Genomic DNA, 22,916 nt, shown 5'->3' with positions numbered 1-22,916 from the left:
ACAAGGACCTCTACTCCGACAATTAATCCACACATAAAATGGCCAACCGAATCGTTTCTAGTCATCTCTCCTCCTTCCAGGCTTTTTCATCTTTGAATTTATATGGAGATCGCATCTAAACTTTCATTGAAAAACAAAGTATAGTTCCACTAAGCGCAAACCAGATGGGATGGCGTATCGCTGCAGAATGCTGTGTTAGCTATGTTGGTTAAGTGTGCCTTGAATTGTAAATAAATCATAGACAGTGTCAACAGCAAAGCACCCCCACACCATCACACCTCCTCGCCCATGCTTCATGGTGGGAACCACACATGCAGAGATCATCTGTTCACCTACTCTGCGTCTCAGTAAGACACGGCGGTTAGAACCCAAAATCTCAAATTTGGACACATCAGACCAAAGGACAGATTTCCAACTGTCTAATGTCCATGCTCGTGTTTCTTGGCCCAAGCAAGTCTATTCTTCTTATTGGTGTCCTTTAGTAGGGGTTTCTTTGCAGCAATTTCACCATGAAGGCCTGATTCATGCAATCTCCTCTGAACAGTTGATGTTGAGAATAGAGGTTGACCGATTAACCGGCATAATTATGGCCGATTTCAAGTTTTCATAACAATCGGTAATCAGCCTTTTTGGACACCGATTATGGCCGATTACATTGCAATCCACGAGGAGACTGTGTGGCAGGATGACCACATGTTATGCGAGTGCAGCATCAAAATGACCTCATGGCTGCAAGGAGGGAAGGTAAGTAGCTAGCTAGCATTAAACGTATCTTATAAAAAGCAATCAATCTTCACATGATCACCAGTTACCTACACATGGTTGATGATATTACTTGGTTAACTAGCTTGTCCTGCATTGCATATAATCAAAGCGGTGCCTGTTAATTTGCCATCGAATCACATCCTTCTTCAACTTCGCCAAACGGGTGATGATTTAACAAAAGCACATTCGCAAAAAGAGCACAATCGTTGCAGAAATGTACCTAACCATGAACGTCAATGCCTTTCTTAAAATCAATACACAGAAGTGTATATTTTTAAACCTGCGTATTTAGTTCAAATAAATGCATGTTAGCAAGCAATATTAACTAGGGAAATCTCTTGCGTTCTGTGCAAGCAGAGTCATGGTATATGCAGCAGTTTGGGCCGCCTGGCTCATTGCGAACTGTGTGAAGACCATTTCTTCCTAACAAAGACCGTAATTAGTTTGCCAGAATTACATAATTATGACATAACATTGAAGGTTGTGCAATGTAACAGCAATATTTAGACTTAGGGTTGTCACCCGTTCTATAAAATATGGAATGGTTCCGTATTTCACTGAAAGAATAAATGTTTTGTTTTTTAAAGGATAGTTTCCGGTTTTGACCATATTTGACCTAAGGCTTGTATTTCTGTGTGTTTATTATGATTAAGTCTATGATTTGCTATTTGATAGAGCAGTCTGACTGAGCAGTGGAAGGCAGCAGCAGGCTCGTAAGCATTCATTTAAACAGCACTTTACTGCGTTTGCGAACAGCTCTTAGCAATTCTTGATGCGTAGCGCTGTTTATGACTTCAAGCCTATCAACTCCCGAGATTAGGCTGGCAATACTAAAGTGCCTATAAGAACATCCAACAGTCAAAGGTATACGAAATACAAATGGTATAGAGAGAAATAGTCAACACGTCATAATTCCTATAATAACTACAACCTAAAACTTCTTAACTGGGAAAATTGACGACTGATGTTAAAAGGAACCACCAGCTTTCATATGTTCTCATGTTCTGAGCAAGGAACATAAACGTTAGCTTTTTTACATGGCACATATTGCACTTTTACTTTCCTCTCCAACACTGTGGTTTTGCCCTATTTAAACCAAATTGAACATGTTTCATTATTTGTTTGAGACTAAATAGATTTTATTCATGTATTATAAATAAGTTAAAATAAAAGTGTTCGTTATTCATTTAGTATTGTTGTAATTGTCATTATTACAAATATATATATAAAAATCGGTCGATTAATCGGTCTCAGCTTTTTTTGGTCCTCCAATATTCGGTATCGGCGTTGAAAAATCATTATCGGTCGACCTCTAGTTGAGACGTGTCTGTTACTTGAACTCGGTGAAGCATTTATTTGGGCTGCAATTTCTGAGGCTGGTAACTCTTAATGAACTTATCCTCTGCAGCAGAGGTAACTCTGGGTTTTCCTTTCCTGTGGCGTTCCTCATGAGAGCCAGTTTCATCATAGTGGTTGATGGTTTTTAGCGACTGCATTTGAAAAAAAAATCCAAATTCTTGAAATGTTCTGTATTAACTGACCTGCATGTCTTAAAAGTATTGATGGACTGTCGTTTCTCTTTGCTTATTTGAGCTGTTCTTGTCATGATATGGACTTGATAATTTACCAAATAGGGCAATATTCTGTATACCAACCCTAACTTGTCACAACACAACTAAAACACACTAAGAAGGAAAGAAATTCCACAAATGAACTTTTAACAAGGCACACCTTTTAATTGAAATTCATTCCAGGTAACTACCTCATGAAGCTGGTTGAGAGAATGCCAAGAGTGTGCAAAGCTGTCATCAAGGCAACGGCTGGCTACTTTGAAGAATCTCAAATATAAAATATATTTTGATTTGTTTAACACTTTTTTCATTACTACATATGTGTTATTTCATAGTTTTGATGTCTTCACTATTATTCTACTATGCAGAAAATAGTCAAATTAAATTTAACAGTTAGACTATTGATTATAGACCTAATTTAGCTCGGGTTTCCTCTCTCCTAACTTTTCTTCGACAATAAGGGCTGCTCATTCTGCTGCTGCCTCAGCCGCATTGTTCTCAACACCAATATGCTGGTTAACTTTGCTATTATGCACATAGCAACATGGTCTAGGAAAAGGAGCTAATTCAGCAGCGCACTTATGTGTTTCAGGACCTCAGACAGCGGCCACTATCCAATGCGAGAGATAACGCATGTGTTATTGCTGCACCATTGTTGTTACATAATATAACCATATACAATTTCATTAGCACATGTCTTAGAGTGATGGACTATGCCATCCCCACAGCCTTCACAATGTATTAGTCCACTCAGGCGGAAGCGAATCAGACAGTTGTCTTGAACACCGTTCATTTTGTACTACATTTTTGGCAACTGCTCTCGGTCAACCAACAGCCTATCGACCAGTCGGCTAAATGGGGTCAGCCGTATTTTTTTGTGTGGAACAAACATCTCACTGAAGAGAGGATGGTCAGGTATTTGAGTCAGTTTCTACAGTTTTACAACGTGATGAATCTTTGCTCCTTGCTGAAACAAACAAGTCTTTGGTTGCCTAAGCAATGCTCCCCTCCCTTCAGCAGTACACACCGTCAGGAGCGGAGGAAAAGAGAAAATGTGCATCTTTTAAAAACACAATTATTATGATTTTTTGTTTTCTTTTTTGTTGTTGTTTGCTATTTAAACTATTATAATGGCGACCGCGGTCATTTGGCTGACCAATAACCGTCATCCAAAATGCCTTGACCATCACAGCCCCATGTCTGTCGTATTCACTTCTTGGTAATGAGGGATCATACATGTATCTATTTTTTTATGAATGACAATATAGGTTTTGGTTAGTGTGTGTGTCCTTCCTTGCCGCATGTTGCTGGTCACAGGCTTACTCAACAGAATCTGTCAATACGAGATGAAGTTTACTGTATGTGTGTTTGGTGGTAGACGGGAGCTGATGGTAGCTTATCATATGTTTACTCAGTGAGTTCCTGACCCTTTTCATACTGATGTTTCCACCTGTCACTACAGCTCTCCAGTCAGATCAACCCAGCCAACCAGCTCTGACAGCCCAATGTCAAAAAGAGTCACAATAAATTGACAACGTCCCTGTCCTGAGCAAAAGATTATTCGGGGAGAGACATTTTTTAAATGTTTTTAAAGTTATTATCAATATGGCATGATTTATACATGTGATATAATATTTATCAGAAAGCAATGTGTAACCCACAACCTAGAGGTGTGTTGTTTTGTGTCATCTGATAGGATTGATGAAGTTATTTCATTGTCAGTGTTATGGCAACAGATGCAATGTTTATGTAACAGAGATACTCTAAACATGATGATGACATATTCTCTATGCAGCATTAGTAGTAACAGAGTTATAAGTACATGAGTTGACAGGTCTGTAGATAGCATATTATTCTCAGTATCTTGTTAGACTCTGAATTGAAAGATATTTAAATTATATTTTTGTCTCATTTAGCTGTGCTTTAGCCCATGTGTCTCTGTGCCTCTATGCCCTGGCCCATGGTGTGAAAGGATGCTGCTGGATGGCTTACAAACATCACAGGTCTGTGCCATATTGACACCTCTGCAGAGGGAATCTGTCAGCTCACTGTCAACTGACCTTGCTGCTATACTGCAGTTTGTCACTAGAACCACACATTTCTCTCTCTCTCTCTCTCTGTCTCTCTCTCTCTCTCTCTCTCTGTCTCTCGCTCTCTCACACACACACACACACACACACACGCATGAACTTGCGCGCATGGATGTTGCGCAGCCCGCAAACACGCTCACACACACAGGGACATAAGAGAGATTTTGTTAATTTGTGTATTTTGTGGGAAATGGGTATGATTATGTACATGGTTTAACAGTTATCCAGGACTGTTGTTCAGTCCCTGTTGTCCTGAGACCCACAGCGTACAATATGGAAGACAAAAATTGGTGTTTTGGCTGTGGCCCAGTATGGACTGGCACTGGGCAGTTTACCAAATTATCGCTAACGGGCTGACTGGCACACAAAGCACAAATCTACCCCCATACAGCACCAGCACAGAGCCCGGACACTGGCTGCCCTTAATGTCCCAGGCATGTGTCAATGCACTGCTCCTGGATCGAACACTCACCCAATCATCTATTGAACTACCTAATGAAGGGGCAAAATCAAAATGTCTCCGTTCTAATCCTCATCGTGGAAATACTAGCCTGTCATTAAGGTGTTGATTAGTTTAACTGCTTGCATTTTCACTAGATTCCCCAAACGCAGTTCATACATTCTCTCATAGTGAGCATTCTCTGTTCGTATTATTGGTTCTGACGTTGATTCAGTGTAGCAGTCAAACGAGTCTATGCTAGGCTCGTGGAAATTTAGCCTGAGTGCAAAGTCCCCATTGTTTTGATGCTGAATTACTGTCATCTGAGGGCGAGTTGATAGCAGCCTTGGGGGAAGGAAGGAAGGCTGGTGCTTGGCTCGCCACCAGGGCTTTGCATCTGGAGAGGATGAATTATATGATGCAGACACTCAACGAATTCAACCGCCCCATCCCTGGGTTAATTATACTGCTATGCTATCTATCACTTCTATTTCAGGCTCATCTCTCCCTGTTTGTGTCGCTATAGCATTATCCACCCACCGCCCCCAAATCCGTTAAGATGAGGGTATTTGTTTGATCACAAATGGGTCCAGTTTTACCTCCGATTATTTGAAGGGATTATTTACCTTTGTGGACTGCATTGAGGAAGGTGACATTCACTCCCTTTTAGCTCATCCTGCTCTGCTTAATTTTTATACCGCATATGCTTCTGGGAACTGCTCAAGCTAGCAAAACAAATGAATGGCCCGGTTGCGAAATCCTCCCTGCAAGGCAAACTTTGGTCAAGGGCTCCTAACATTGATTGCATTGTGTATTGTGGCCTAGAGGAAAAAGCAGCACATAGTTTCACAGTCGTTTCTATTCAGAGTGCAAGGTGGGTGGTTGGATAGGGAGTTGATGTGAAGTCTGCATGCACATCCTCTATTCTAAACGAACATTGGGTGAGAGAAAGACACTGAGTGTGAGAAAGTTGTAGAGAAGAGGTAGTAGAAGGGGAGTCAATCACACCAATAAGCATAAAACAACAGTGGAGAAAGCCCCCCATCACTCCTCACAAATTGACTGCAGTAAACCATGGCAGTGCCACTGGCATCAACGATCTGAATTTCAAAGACATCTCTCAAGGCGACATGTCATGAATCTCTTGTCTGTGTTTAATTCAGAGGGGAAGCTAAGGTGCTGGGAAGGGTAAGACGTTGGCAGAGAATTTTGATGGAAAATGGCTGTCAGTGTTCTCCCTCTAGAGCACGACTGAGATGTGGTTGTCACAGTTAATACCTCCAGATGTCTTTTGAATCTCCTGCACCCCCACCATCACCACCACTACCACCACCATCACTACCACTACCATCACTACCACCACCATCACTACCACCACCACTACCACCACCATCACTACCACCATCACTACCACCATCACTACCACTACCACCACCATCACTACCACCATCACTACCACCACTACCACCACCACCACCATCACTACCATCACTACCACCACCATCACTACCACCACCACCACCACTACCACCACCACCATCACTACCACCACCACCACTACCATCACTACCACCACCACTACCACCACCATCACTACCACCACCACCATCACTACCACCACCATCACTACCACCACCACTACCACCACCATCACTACCACCACCATCACTACCACCACCACTACCACCACCATCACTACCACCACCACTACCATCACTACCACTACCACCACCATCACTACCACCACCATCACCACCACTACCTCCATCACTACCACTACCACCACCATCACTACCACCACCATCACTACCACCACTACCACCAACACTACCACCACCATCACTACCACCAACACTACCACCACCATCACTACCACCACCACCACTATCACCACCATCACTACCACCACCATCACTACCACCACCATCACTACCACCACCATCACCACCACTACCTCCATCACTACCACCACCATCATCACCACTACCTCTATCACTACCACTACCACCACCATCACTACCACCACCATCACTACCACCACCAACACTACCACCACCATCACTACCACCACCACTACCACCACCATCACTACCACCATCACTACCACCACCACTACCACCACCATCACTACCACCATCACTACCACCACTACCACCACCATCACTACCATCACTACCACCACCACTACCACCACCACCATCACTACCACCACCACCACTACCATCACTACCACCACCACCACCATCACTACCACTACCACCACCATAACTACCACCACCATCACTACCACCACCATCACTACCACCACCACTACCACCACCATCACTACCACCACCATCTCTACCACCACCACTACCACCACCATCACTACCACCACCACTACCATCACTACCACTACCACCACCATCACTACCACCACCATCACCACCACTACCTCCATCACTACCACTACCACCACCATCACTACCACCACCATCACTACCACCACTACCACCAACACTACCACCACCATCACTACCACTACCACCAACACTACCACCACCATCACTACCACCACCACCACTATCACCACCATCACTACCACCACCATCACTACCACCACCATCACTACCACCACCATCACCACCACCACCTCCATCACTACCACCACCACCACCACCACCACCTCCATCACTACCACCACCATCACCACCACTACCTCCATCACTACCACTACCACCACCATCACTACCACCACCATCACTACCACCACCACCACTACCACCAACACTACCACCACCATCACTACCACCACCACCACCACTACCACCACCATCACTACCATCACTACCACCACCATCACCACCACTACCTCCATCACTACCACTACCACCACCATCACTACCACCACCATCACTACCACCACCACTACCACCACCATCACTACCACCACCATCACTACCACTACCATCACCACCACCACCATCACTACCACCACCCCCACCATCACTACCACCATCACTACCACCACTACCACCACCACCACCATCACTACCATCACTACCACCACCATCACTACCACCACCACCACCATCACTACCACCACCACTACCACCACCATCACTACCACCACCACTACCACCACCATCACTACCACCACCATCACTACCACCACCATCACTACCACCACCACTACCACCACCATCACTACCACCACCATCACTACCACCACCACTACCACCACCACTACCATCACTACCACTACCACCACCATCACTACCACCACCATCACCACCACTACCTCCATCACTACCACTACCACCACCATCACTACCACCACCATCACTACCACCACTACCACCAACACTACCACCACCATCACTACCACTACCACCATCACTACCACCACCACCACTATCACCACCAACACTACCACCACCATCACTACCACCACCATCACTACCACCACCATCACCACCACTACCTCCATCACTACCACCACCATCACCACCACTACCTCCATCACTACCACTACCACCACCATCACTACCACCACCATCACTACCACCACCACCACTACCACCAACACTACCACCACCATCACTACCACCACCACTACCACCACCATCACTACCACCATCACTACCACCACCACCACCATCACTACCACCACTACCACCACCACCACCATCACTACCATCACTACCACCACCACCACCACTACCACCACCACCATCACTACCACCACCACCACTACCATCACTACCACCACCACTACCACCACCATCACTACCACCACCACTACCACCACCATCACTACCACCACCATCACTACCACCACCATCACTACCACCACCACTACCACCACCATCACTACCACCACCATCACTACCACCACCACTACCATCACTACCACTACCACCACCATCACTACCACCACCATCACCACCACTACCTCCATCACTACCACTACCACCACCATCACTACCACCACCATCACTACCACCACCACCACTATCACCACCATCACTACCACCACCATCACTACCACCACCACCATCACCACCACTACCTCCATCACTACCACCACCATCACCACCACTACCTCCATCACTACCACCACCATCACCACCACTACCTCCATCACTACCACTACCACCACCATCACTACCACCACCATCACTACCACCACCACCACTACCACCAACACTACCACCACCATCACTACCACCACCACCACCACCACTACCACCACCATCACTACCATCACTACCACCACCATCACCACCACTACCTCCATCACTACCACTACCTCCATCACTACCACCACCATCACCACCACTACCTCCACCACTACCACTACCACCACCATCACTACCACTACCACCACCATCACTACCACCACCATCACTACCACCACCACTACCACCATCACTACCACTACCACCACCATCACTAAATCAAATCAAATCAAATCAAATTTATTTATATAGCCCTTCGTACATCAGCTGATATCTCAAAGTGCTGTACAGAAACCCAGCCTAAAACCCCAAACAGCAAGCAATGCAGGTGTAGAAGCACGGTGGCTAGGAAAAACTCCCTAGAAAGGCCAATACCTAGGAAGAAACCTAGAGAGGAACCAGGCTATGTGGGGTGGCCAGTCCTCTTCTGGCTGTGCCGGGTGGAGATTATAACAGAACATGGCCAAGATGTTCAAATGTTCATAAATGACCAGCATGGTCGAATAATAATAAGGCAGAACAGTTGAAACTGGAGCAGCAGCACAGTCAGGTGGAAGTTGAAACTGGAGCAGCAGCATGGCCAGGTGGACTGGGGACAGCAAGGAGTCATCATGTCAGGTAGTCCTGGGGCATGGTCCTAGGGCTCAGGTCCTCCGAGAGAGAGAAAGAAAGAGAGAAGGAGAGAATTAGAGAACGCACACTTAGATTCACACAGGACACCGAATAGGACAGGAGAAGTACTCCAGATATAACAAACTGACCCCAGCCCCCCGACACATAAACTACTGCAGCATAAATACTGGAGGCTGAGACAGGAGGGGTCAGGAGACACTGTGGCCCCATCCGAGGACACCCCCGGACAGGGCCAAACAGGAAGGATATAACCCCACCCACTTTGCCAAAGCACAGCCCCCACACCACTAGAGGGATATCTTCAACCACCAACTTACCATCCTGAGACAAGGCTGAGTATAGCCCACAAAGATCTCTGCCACGGCACAACCCAAGGGGGGGGCACCAACCCAGACAGGATGACCACAACAGTGAATCAACCCACTCAGGTGACGCACCCCCTCCAGGGACGGGCAGACCGTTCCATAAAAATGGAGCTCTATAGGAGAAAGCCCTGCCTCCAGCTGTTTGCTTAGAAATCCTAGGGACAATTAGGAGGCCTGCGTCTTGTGACCGTAGCGTACGTGTAGGTATGTACGGCAGGACCAAATCAGAGAGATAGGTAGGAGCAAGCCCATGTAATGCTTTGTAGGTTAGCAGTAAAACCTTGAAATCAGCCCTTGCTTTGACAGGAAGCCAGTGTAGAGAGGCTAGCACTGGAGTAATATGATCAAATTTTTTGGTTCTAGTCAGGATTCTAGCAGCCGTATTTAGCACTAACTGAAGTTTATTTAGTGCTTTATCCGGGTAGCCGGAAAATAGAGCATTGCAGTAGTCTAACCTAGAAGTGACAAAAGCATGGATTAATTTTTCTGCATCATTTTTGGACAGAAAGTTTCTGATTTTTGCAATGTTACGTAGATGAAAAAAAGCTGTCCTCGAAATGGTCTTGATATGTTCTTCAAAAGAGAGATCAGGGTCCAGAGTAACGCCGAGGTCCTTCACAGTTTTATTTGAGACGACTGTACAACCATTAAGATTAATTGTCAGATTCAACAGAAGATCTCTTTGTTTCTTGGGACCTAGAACAAGCATCTCTGTTTTGTCCGAGTTTAATAGTAGAAAGTTTGCAGCCATCCACTTCCTTATGTCTGAAACACATGCTTCTAGCGAGGGCAATTTTGGGGCTTCACCATGTTTCATTGAAATGTACAGCTGTGTGTCATCCGCATAGCAGTGAAAGTTTACATTATGTTTTCGAATAACATCCCCAAGAGGTAAAATATATAGTGAAAACAATAGTGGTCCTAAAACGGAACCTTGAGGAACACCGAAATTTACAGTTGATTTGTCAGAGGACAAACCATTCACAGAGACAAACTGATATCTTTCCGACAGATAAGATCTAAACCAGGCCAGAACATGTCCGTGTAGACCAATTTGGGTTTCCAATCTCTCCAAAAGAATGTGGTGATCGATGGTATCAAAAGCAGCACTAAGGTCTAGGAGCACGAGGACAGATGCAGAGCCTCGGTCCGATGCCATTAAAATGTCATTTACCACCTTCACAAGTGCCGTCTCAGTGCTATGATGGGGTCTAAAACCAGACTGAAGCATTTCGTATACATTGTTTGTCTTCAGGAAGGCAGTGAGTTGCTGCCTTCACTACCACCACCATCACTACCACTACCATCACCACCACCACCATCACTACCACCACCCCCACCATCACTACCACCATCACCCCCCCCCCTCCATCACTACCAGCACCATCACTACCACCACCACCACCACCACCACCACTACCACCCCACCCCATACCTGTTCTTAGTGTGGGTTTTCAGATGTAGGAGCAAAAATCTACTTTGCAGACAGATGCACCTGTGTAGACCTACTTTCCTGATTCATTTAGTCTCTTTGAGAACTCAGATTGGGTCATTTGAAATATCATATCCAATATCAGAAAATCTTTACTGAGGATAGATTCGACCCAGACTGCTGAGCCCTTTCGTCAATAAAACCCATTCACCTTTTGTACTACTGTGGTGTGTGTACGAAGAAGTGACTTGCAGCATATTACCCCTGTGGCCCTGTCTTGCCTTGCTTCTTGTCTCTCAAATGGAGTGAAAACCCTTCTGGTTGGGGAGAGAGGAGAGGTAAGTTCAGAGGCTGCCAGCATTGAGGGCAGGGAGAGGGAAAGTACAGCCTACAGCAGGCTCAGACTGACTGACTGACTGATGCAGCTCTCTATAGCCAGTAACAGAGGCAGCCAGGCACCTCATTAGAATGCTTCACATTCCTCTTCAGGCACCAATGCTCTCTCTGCTTCCTCTTCACTGCTCTTTATACTACAGAGCAGGCTGGGGAAAGTTGCCGACCTCAGAAGTCTGAGCCTCTTTGTAAAACGGATAAAGCTCATGCTCCTCTATTAAATAGGACCAGTTTTACCGTCTCGTCTCCACCCACTCAACCACATAGACAGCTTGTGAATAAATCATATTAATCTATAGAATGATTAAGCAGACCATGAATAATTACTTTTTATACATAGAGAGAATCCCCCCGTGAGACATAGGCTTTGTCAGACATTGGATCTTAGAGCTGTTTTGCTTGCAGTGTTTTTTAGTCTGGACAGTGAGACCACATAAGCCAAAACCAGTTCAGTTATTCATTTAGGCAGTTCAATATGGCCCTCCACAAAATAACACAACTTCATGCCAAACCTCCAGCAAACCTCTAAATACACCACTTTTGGTTGAAACAAATACCACGAGCTTAAATGTAATTTGGACAGTGGTGCCACCCACCCATTATCTCATTACTACCCACAACACAAAACAATTGAATGTGGTTGAGCGAAGATCCAAGGATAGGAGGAGGAGAGAGCGAGAGGGCCCTAGCAGAGATATCGACAGTGTCTTCGTTTGGCTGGCCTCCAGATCTGTCCTGTTGCGTAGGGTTCAGTTAATCACACTTTGTCAGTGGTTAGCTATGCTCATTGAACTGTGGTGGGCATCCTCTGAAGGCCCTGGTGGTGGTGGTGAGCTGTGCTGTAGCTAGTAGTGCTGCTTTGAAGTGTTCACATGCCAAGCCTTTTGTATGTCTGTGTGGTCAGTAGAGCATGTCATCGCTCCAATTACTGTTTATTGTGGTGTGCTAATCCATGTGAGGAAATTATTCCCATGATCAAAGCTGATGTCATTGACACTGATTGTGAAATCAAAGTGGATTTGGGCTTCTTTGGGTATTTTGTGTGGTTTTCTTTGTAACTGTCTGTTGTCAGACAGTCTCGACCTTGTACTATCAACTCTCTGTCTCTAACTCTGTCTGGCTTGCTTTTATCTCTCCTCTCTTGCTCACACACTCATCACTTCCTCCATTGACGAAATTGGCGTAATTCCAGCCCGTCCGCCTGCGGTTTGGTGTGGGTGGGTATCGTTTGCTTCCCGACGGTAGGCATGTGTGTTTCTCTCAGGTGTCAGATTCTCACCCACTCTGCAACCACGTCATTTCTATGTGGAAATGTGCGTAATAACGGTTGAGACATTGATCAAGGAGATGTCAACCTTTATTCACCCAATCATAAAGACAGCCAGAAGTTTGTTGCTTCCAACCATTTTAAAAGCACAACCAAATTCCAATAGAAAAACACCGTCTGATTTAGCTGTCATCTAAATGTGTTGTCACTGCGCTTTCAACCATTTTAAAACCACAACAAAGTTCAAAAGGAAATGCAATGTCAGCTATCTTGTATGTATACAACAATTTCATGTGTTATGACTGTGCTTCATCTAATGGCACAACTAAATGACCTGGATTGCAGTTCACGTTAAATTAAAAGTACATAGTGCAAGTGATCAATGCTGTTCAAGATTCTGAGCAGATTATTATCGCAATTGTGAAGATCTCCACAGACCTGCAAACTTTGCATGCTATCTTGAACATGCACACTTTCTCTGATGATATAGGAAGACATTTATAGTTACAATAAACTCACTGTGGCAATTGATGAGTTACTAATTTTAAGGTTGAATAAATACTGTTACATTAGTTTGTAATATGGCCTTAACTTTAGACTATCTACTGTATTACATAAGTAATATTGAATTATATTTGGTTGACAACGCAACCAAATATGAACATTTAAAGGGCAAGTATCTAATGCTTGGATAGTTTCATCTGACCCACTGGCTTGATCATATTCATTGACTTTTATTTTTGGTTTAGTTGGAGCCTTGAATCCAACATATCATTAGTTAACCTGTCGACAAGTAAATAGGCTATTTACTGTATTGCAAAACTGATATTGAATCGTGTTTGGTTGTCAATGCAACCAAATATTAACATTTGAAGGAGATGTAGGCTAACCCATGTATAAAATTGAGGACACCGCCATGCAATCTCCATAGACAAACATTGGCAGTAGAATGGCCTTACTGTAGAGCTCAGTGTCTTTTCAACATGGCACCATCATAGGATGCCACTTTCATCAAAGTCTATCAAATTTCTGCCCTGCTAGAGCTGCCCCAGTCAACTGTAAGTTCTGTTGTTGTGAAGTGGAAACAACTACGAGCGGGACTGCTGAGTGCTGAAGCGCCTAGCGCGTTAAAACCGTCTGTCCTCGATTGCAACACTCACTACCGAGTGCCAAACTGCCTCTGGAAGCAACGCCAGCACAATAACTGTTTGTCGGGAGTTTCATGAAATGGGTTTCCATGGCCGAGCAGTCGCACACAAGCCTAAGATCACCAAGCGCAATGCCAAGCTTTGGCTGGAGTGGTGTAAAGCTTGCCGCCATGTTTGCCGTGTTCTCTGGCGTGATGAATCATGCTTCACCATCTGGCAGTCCGACGGACGAATTGGGCGGATGTCAGGAGAACGCTACCTGCCCCAATACATAATGCCAACTGTAAAGTTTGGTGGATGAGGAATAATGGTCTGGGGCTGTTTTTCATGGTTCGGGCTAGGCCCCTTAGTTCCAGTGAAGGGAATACAATGACAGCATACAATGACATCCTAGATCAGGGGTGGGCAATTTCAGTCCTTGGGGGCCTGATTGGTGTCACAGTTTTGCCCCAGCCCCAGCTAACACAACTCTCCAATAATCACCTAATCATGATCTTCAATCTAGAATGAAATTTGATTAATCAGCTGTGTTTGCTAGGGATGGAGAAAAAGTGTGACACCAATCATGCCCCTAAGGACTGGAGTTGCCCACCCCTGTTCTAGATGATTCTGTGCTTCTAACTTTGTGCCAACAGTTTGGGGAAGGCCATTTCCTGTTTCAGCATGACAATGCCCCTGTGCACACAGCGAAGTCCATGCAGAAATGGTTTGTCAAGATCGGTGTGGAACTTGACTGGCCTGTACAGAGCCCTGACCTCAACCCCATCGAAAACCTTTGGGATGAATTGGAATGCAGGTTGCGAGCCAAGCCTTTCAGTAAGAGATGTTCGACGAGCAGGTGTCCACATACTGTTGCTCATGTAGTGTACATTTCCTTCAAATGGTGAAATTTGGCTGCGTTGAAAACCAAACATAATTCAATATCCAGTTTGTTTACAAATGAATAATTGACATGTTGGATTCACGTCTCCATCTCAACCAAACATCAACGTTAAAGAATAGGACTAAATCATATCAAACTTTTAATGTACTTTAACTAAGGGGGTGGGGGGCGAGTTTGAGAAACCCTGCAGTACAGTAGGAGGTGCTGCCCAGCCTGTTTTTTTCTCTGATAGTGGATATAACGTTGAAGATCTGACGTTGTTTCCAGAGTACCAATTCAACAGGTTGGTCTATGTTGAAAATGAATTACCACGATGACATAATCCTGCGGTTGACACCCTCAAAACAACAGTTCACGTTGATTACTTTTTGCTAATCTAATGCATTTCCCACAACAATTTCACGTGCCAATGCATTGACAAATTCTGTTGAGACAGCGTTAGTCTGCCGCCAGCTGCACAGAGGCAGTAGGCAGAGAGTGAGTGAAGATGAGGGTGTATATGGGCCTCTACTGCCTTGTCTTTTCCCGTGCCTCTGCTCTGTTCGTGGGCTGCAGCAATGGGTCTCTCATCACAGTGGTGGCTGACTCAGACCTATACCTCACCTCTCGTTTTCCCTGTACTCCTCCTACCATTCTCGGAAGGGAAGGAGTGTGGGAGAGAGTGTATTGCTGGGGAGTGTTTTTCTTTCAAAGCTATAATTCTCTCTGCTCAGTTGGTGCATGACCTCTTGGTCCTGGCTCGCTGTGGAGGAGTTTGTGGTTGAGCTGTGGGTTTGTTTTCTGTTTTAGTCCTTTTGAATACGAGGCTAGCCAGTGATGTTGGTTGCGTATCATTCTCTGGCAGCTCATCTGTCAGACAGAAGTCATCTGCTGTGTCAGGTGCATGTCATGTTAGTCAGGGATTAGAGCTTGACTCACTTGATTAGACACACTTCATCATGTCCCAATGTTTGACTCACACACGACATGGCCTTTTTTGGATTGTCCCATTTTACCTTCCTTTGCTTATCTCTCTGATTATTTATCATCTTCTCATCCCTTTCTAATGCCTCTAGGACAGTGCTTACCAACTCTGGCCCCCCAACAGTACACATTGTTATTGTAACCCTGGACAAACACACCTGATTTCAACTTGTCAACTGATCATCAAGTCCTCAATTCGTTTTTTTAAACCTTTTTTTAACCTTTATTTAACTAGGCAAGTCAGTTAAGAACAAATTCTTTTTTTACAATGATGGCCAACCCCAGCCAAACCCTCCCCTAACCCGGACGAAGCTGGGCCAATTGTGCGCAACCAATTGTGCGCCGCCCAATCACATCTGGTTGTGGTACAGCCTGGGCTCCCCCCAGGAGCTCGGGAGTTGAATGAGGTGTGTTTGTCCAGGGCTACAACTAAACTGTACTTGGAGGTACTGGAGGACCAGGGATAGGAAACACTGTTCTAGCACACACCATCTCTCCCTCTCTCCCCCACCCCCCTTTCCCATATCTCTCTCTCCCCCACCTCTCTTTCCCATCTCTCTCTCTCCCCCACCTCTCTTTCCCATCTCTCTCTCTCCCCCTTCTCCTCTCTGTGATTCATTAGGTCCTCTTAGTGGCTCCTACACAATCAGGGTCAGCCTCTTATCAAAGGCCTCTCTGTACTGGAGATGAGGCCCAGTCTTCCACAGGACAGAGGGAACTTTGTGCCAGCTGACCACAGCCCAGTGGGCCTGTTGGGGGAGAGGAGTAGGGAGACAGGGAGAGGTAGGGAGGCTGAGTGATGCCTCTTTAAGAGTTGTGGTGTGGGCCAGGCAGTCCCATTCAGTGAGTCTCACAAGGCCAAGCAGCTAAAGTTGAAGTGATTACAGCTTGTAGGCCAGGGATTCTGCTCTATTCTGCTCCATTGTTGGGGGCTTTGTTAATACTGAAGCAGGGCACTGGGAATCTGCTGCCACTCTGTTCATGGAAACAGCTAGAGGTCTCCTAGGCATTCCCGGACATGTTGTTGGTTCTCTCATGGGGGCGTAGCTTGGCCTCCATGGGGCTCAGGCCGACCAACAGGAGTGTGCCTCTCACCATTGTAAGCTGGCATCAGTGAGCCCTGGCTGGGAGTTGCCTGGGTAACATATACACTACTGAATGTACCCTCACAAGGAAATGCTTTTAGCAGGAGCTTTTAGAATACCTTGGAAAAGTGCAAGGTTCTCATCTCAAATTATTCTAATAATAAATTCTAAGTGCTAAGTGTTCTCGCCAGTGGCTTTGATGTTGTGTTCTTGGTAACTGGGTCTGTGTATCTGCTTAATAACACAGTAGACTGAAAGCACCTGGCTGTGCAGATCACTCATAAGGCTATATTACCCTAGCTGGCACAACAAACCCAACCCCTCCTAGTCTCCCCAGTGGCAGCCGTGATGACATGACCCCTGTCTCTCTCTCTCTGTCTGAGTGGTGCAGCCTAATACTCATTTGTCCCCAGGCCCAGTGGAGCAGCTGGGAGGTCAGAGTCTCAATTACAGGAAGTTAACCTCACTTAGTCAACAGGCTTACAGTGCCTCGACATGTCCCACTGACATGCTAATATACACTACCGATAGGGAGTTGGGAGCCAGAAGCAGAAGCTTCATTCACTTTCCCCCAGTTTTTTCCCTCCTCAGTTCTCCTCACACATTCTCAGGCTCTCCCCACCCCTGGCTAAAGTCTGAAATTGAGGTTATGTGAGGAAACGTGAGCATATCATTATGCATGTTACACACACACCGGTCCCTCAAAATGTCTTTTGGAAGCCAGATTAAGGCCTGTGGCTGTGTTTCGGCTGCGGTGGCTGTGTGTGTGTGTGTGTGTTATGGTTCTATTTATCTGTCCCTGTGGACTCTGCTCTGTGCAGCCGGCAGGCAGCGGGCCCAACGCTGCAGTGATTGAAATGCGGAGTGCAAACAGGACAAGGTTTAGCCATGCCGTGGCTAAGTGTCCATCCATTATAGTGGCGCGCCAGCTGCACAGCCCCGGCCCAGCCAGGAGGAAGGAACCTCTGCTCTTTATGCACTGTGAGCGCCACCAACCACAGTCTCCATTACCCTATTTATTATAGCTTGGATTTCATCATTCATGATATGACTTACTTAACAGTCAAATGTGAAACTGATGCGGAATAATGAACAATAATGACATTATGTTAAGATGAATTAAGATGCTATTTTTGATCCTTTTTGTAGACTGTCTGGTGCAGGAGCAAATCGCAGTGCATTTTGAGATTTCGATATGGAGCCTGAAATAGAGCGAGTCTACATCAGTCCGAGCAGTATTCATGTTCTGATTAAAAGTCAATGAAACAGTGTGATATCCAGTTTGTTTGTTTAGAATGGGAATTATTTATCTCAATCTGTCTGCAAACATTTACACTACTTATACTAGATCCAATAAGATCATTAAGCACATCAGGAAGGAGGCTCAGACTGGTGCCCTGGAGCACTAGGCACCCCGGAGGAACTCTAGTGCACGGGTCGGCAACAGACAGGCACGCAGGCCAAAACCGGAACCCCAAAGGTTTCAGCAACAACAACAAAAAGACTAAAATCAACAGTTCACCAAGTATTCCCACGAATTAAAAAAATAGACTTGATCCCTGCCATAGAATATAGCCTATATTTGTTTTGGTTCCTAATGTACTGTATTTTATTCACAATATTTCTATTGGTGCAGAGTGTACGTATGGCACTCCTTTCAGAGTGACAATTTAACCCATCTCCCTGGGGTCACTGGCTTACAGTAGCAACACTGATTGCTCCTGGGTAATATGGACTGGTTGTGTGGATAGAAATCTATTTATTCATTTATTGTGTTTGGAGATTCTTAGTGGCAGAAGCATTTATTTATACTGCTTTTGATTTTCTTTTAGCTTGTAATCATTTCTGACACATTTTCAACTTAACATGCTTAGAGAACGTGTTCATATTTCTGGTGTCTCATCAAGTAAATCAATTCGCATACATGTCAATGTCCATTTCCCCAGAAAGTGGGACTGTTTTGCATGTATGAAATAGTGTATGTGTCTGTATGAAGCAGTTTTCTCTGATGTGTGAATGTGGCATGGAGAAATGCAAGCCCATCACAGCATTGACAGCCAGTGGCTAATGTGATCACAGCGTGTGTGCTGCAGGACTGACTGAGAGGAACCGTAATCTCTCCCAGTGTCTCGCTGCCAAATTGGCTCAATCTGCCAGGGAGAAACATCAGAGTTCTCTGCTGTAGACTTTCCAAGGGCCTTTTTTTCTATGTGGGCTCAGGATGTTTGATCCAGTAAACTGTATCTCAGCACTTTGATTTGGTGAACCTGCTATCCATAGCATGTGAAGGGCCTTCATAGGAATCACTAGTCCAGTGTCAGTGACATAGAGAGGGGAACCAGAGCCCTGCCTCCCAGCTGAACACACTAGCCTATATCGATCAGATAATGTACTCTGGACAAGATTTGTTGATAGATCAAAACCTCACATTTTGTTTAACACTTGATATATAAATAGTTAATAGTGCATTCTATTGGTTTATTGATTTACCTTATAGTCTACTTTGGGAGTTTGTGACATGAATGTAATGATTAGGTTGAAGGCATAATTCTGCTCAGGTTGGATTAGGCTGAGCTTTCATGTTTTCCCCAGATGTTTATGCTGAAATTGGTTTGAAAAGTAGAGCCATTATATGAAATTGAAATGTCAGTGACTTTTTACTGTGTCAATTTGCCGGGAGGCGAAAATCACATCCAAATATGACTCTGCAGGCCTGTTTGTGAAATCCAGAAATCCCTTTCAATCCTGAAGAATAGAAATGTCTGCATGTTTGTAAGGCTGTCCTGGAGTTCCTAAAAGCATCTATCTGACTGACTCTGCCGATCATAAATACCCCCCCGGACATGTCGGGAGAAAGCACGTCAGGAAAACCCTGAATTCTGAAAAGAGAGAGGCCATTTCTAATTTAGCAAATGCCTCGAGAGAAAAAAGCAAAACTTTTTATTAAGATTTTCGATTTGGGAAATAAATTTGTTCTGCAGCCATTTCCTCCTCCCACACAGTCAGTCAGATGATTCAAGTTGGAGAACATTAGCTTGCTTACTCAAGGCCCAAAGGGAGATTAACTAATTAGACACAGTCCAATACTTTCCACTGTGCTGCCTGCTAGTCTGCAATAAAAGCTAGGAGCATGAGAGAGGCCACATCAGTAACAGGGCACTGCACACAGCCAATTATCAGGCAGGTAGCCACTGTGTCATTGTCTACCTTTCCAGACCAGAGCTATTGGTTTCATTTTCAACACCAGTTAAGCAGCTTACATTCCCCAACTGTTTCCACTCTTCGCCTGGTTAGAGAAAGTTGTTGTTAATTTCAAATGAGAGGGTATGCAATTATTGAGTTTACAGTATGTTCTAATACCAAACCTATTTTCAGGTTGTAGCCAGTTGGAGTGAGATGAGAGCCCAGTGGAGTAGCAGACACACTGAGCATCCAGCCTAGCCATGCCTTGCTGCTGAGTGCCCTGGTGACCAGCTCTGGCCTTGGCACCATGACCAGTCTGAAGCGCCCACCCATGGAGCGCATCGTGGGGGGCTCTATCCCAGCCATCGACGAGTTCTACACACGCCACCTCCGCCTGGCCAACGGAGGGGCACGCATAGACAGCGCCCACCCTCCAGGGGGCCCGGGGGTGCCTAAAATGGGGGTACGGGCACGGGTTGCCGAGTGGCCCCCGAGGAAGGACCTGGGTGCTCTCTGGCAGGCTACCACAGAGCCAGAGTCCCCAGCCCTAGTCGGAGGTGGGCAGAGCCACCTGAAACTGGGTCACCTGATGAGCCCCCAGGACGCATCCATGCTCCGCAGCATCCACAACACACTGAAGAGTAAAACCCAGGGGGCCAGCTACAGCCCAGACAGCCGTTACCTGTCCCCCACAGACTACAGAGTCCTCTCCCACAGAAACATCCGCCGCATCCGCCAGCGCAGCAACAGTGACATCACCATCAGTGAGCTGGACGATGGCGGGGACAGTGGGGAGGAATTGGGCCCCTCAGGGGCCAAGTGGTCCCCACTACACAGAGAGTATGGCAGCACCTCCTCTATAGACCAGCACGGGGTGCCAGGGGAGAGCTTCTTTGAGATGCTGAAGGGCTACCAGGGGGACAAGCCTGACCAGCGCAGCCCTGCACCAGACAGACTAGAGGACTTGCTGACTGCTGGGCTCAAGCAGGCCTCCATAGAACTACATGAGGAGACTAGTGAGAGCCAGACATCCAGCAGAGTCAAGGAGAGAGAGAAGCCCCCAAAGAGACGCTCCAAGTCAGAGACAGGGGGAGAGTCTATATTCCGTAAACTACGCAGCGTGAGGGGGGAGTCGGACTCACCACGGGCCGGCTCTGATGCTGAGGACGGTCGGTCAGAGGACTGGGTAACCCCCCTCAAGCCATGGGTGTGCCAGAGGGGCTTCTCCCACTACGACGTGCAGAGCATGATGTTTGACCTGAATGAGGTGATCCAGAGCAGGCAGATGGCAGCGGGGAAGAGGAAGAACACCACCACAGGGGCGTCTGCTGCAGCTGCAGCCTCCAACACCTCCACCGTGTCCTCCACCCAGAGCCTGGCCTACAGCTCCCCCGCTGGCAGCCAGGAGGAGCTCAGTGCCGGGGCCAGGGACAGCCCCAGCATGGGCACCGGGGACGAGCAGAGCAACGAGATGCTCCTCAGCTGCCCCTGCTTCCGCAATGAGATTGGGACCAACGGAAGGCGCACAGCAGGAGCCGGGGCCCCCAAACAGGGGAGTGGCGGCTCGGAGACCCTGGGAAGCGAGGGCAGTCAGTTTGAGTCGTCCCTCAGCTCCCACTGCACTAACGCTGGGGTGGCAGTGCTAGAGGGGCCCAAGGACAGCCCCAGTTCCCTTAGTGACAGAGGCAAACACTACATCGTAGAGCATGTGGACCTGGGAGCTTACTACTACAGGAAGTTCTTCTACCTTAGAGGTGAGATAGACTCCGCTGAACATACACTATGTACCCTCTCAAACGTATTCAGTTACAAACATTATACAGTACATGAAGTACTATAACACTAGAATGTGTAACGTAAACAAATAGTCCTACACAGCCCACTGTGTAATACAGTTTCCAAATTCAAATGCATGAAGTGTATGTTTATACATAGCTGTCTACTTCCCTTTCTCTCGCTCTCTCTTGCTCTCTTTCTCCCATTTTCTCTCTCTCTCCCTCAGAACACTGGAACTACTTTGGAATGGACGAGGCTCTGGGTCCGGTGGCTGTGAGTCTGCGCAGGGAGAAACAAGAGGAGCACAGAGAGCACGGCCAGCAGTACAACTACCGGGTCATCTTCAGAACATCAGAGGTCAGACAGCTAGCCTCCGGCCTTTACAACTGCTCTCCCTGGACCATGCAACGTATAACAACGTTAGCAGTTAATGATCCTGCTAGATAGATTGAGATTTCTGGAATTGTTATCAAATCCAGTCACGACGATTGTCTGTAGATTTGTTTTTCTGTAGATCAGTAACTCTCCCCTGTGTCTGTCTTCCTGGTAGTTTCACCGTAAGACTAGCTGGAGGTGAAACTCAGCTCTCCATCCCTCTCTGCTGATTATGTAAGACGCCCAGAGGGCATCAGCTGTTCCCTCAGATCAGCACTGTGTAAAGAAACTATAGAAAACGCTCTCATCCTCCTCACGTCTCCATGGC

At 46.2% G+C, this 22,916-nt stretch overlaps 1 protein-coding gene across 2 annotated transcripts in view; it reads left to right on the top strand.

Moving 5' to 3' along the window:
* The window catches only part of LOC109904033 (signal-induced proliferation-associated 1-like protein 1), an 88,574-nt gene that overhangs the window by 32,748 nt on the left and 32,910 nt on the right, over window positions 1-22,916 (top strand). For both annotated transcript variants that reach the window (XM_020501098.2, XM_031788201.1), the window contains exons 2-3: window positions 20,630-22,191; window positions 22,440-22,570. In XM_020501098.2, the coding sequence (XP_020356687.1) occupies window positions 20,745-22,191; window positions 22,440-22,570 (1,578 nt within the window). In that variant the 5' untranslated portion in view covers window positions 20,630-20,744. The remainder of the gene's footprint in view (window positions 1-20,629; window positions 22,192-22,439; window positions 22,571-22,916) is intronic.

The sequence above is a fragment of the Oncorhynchus kisutch genome, linkage group LG14 (genome assembly GCF_002021735.2).
Source record: "Oncorhynchus kisutch isolate 150728-3 linkage group LG14, Okis_V2, whole genome shotgun sequence".
Lineage (NCBI taxonomy): Eukaryota > Metazoa > Chordata > Actinopteri > Salmoniformes > Salmonidae > Oncorhynchus > Oncorhynchus kisutch.
Note: the sequence above shows the minus strand (reverse complement) of the source record. Positions and strands in the feature narration are given on the sequence as shown.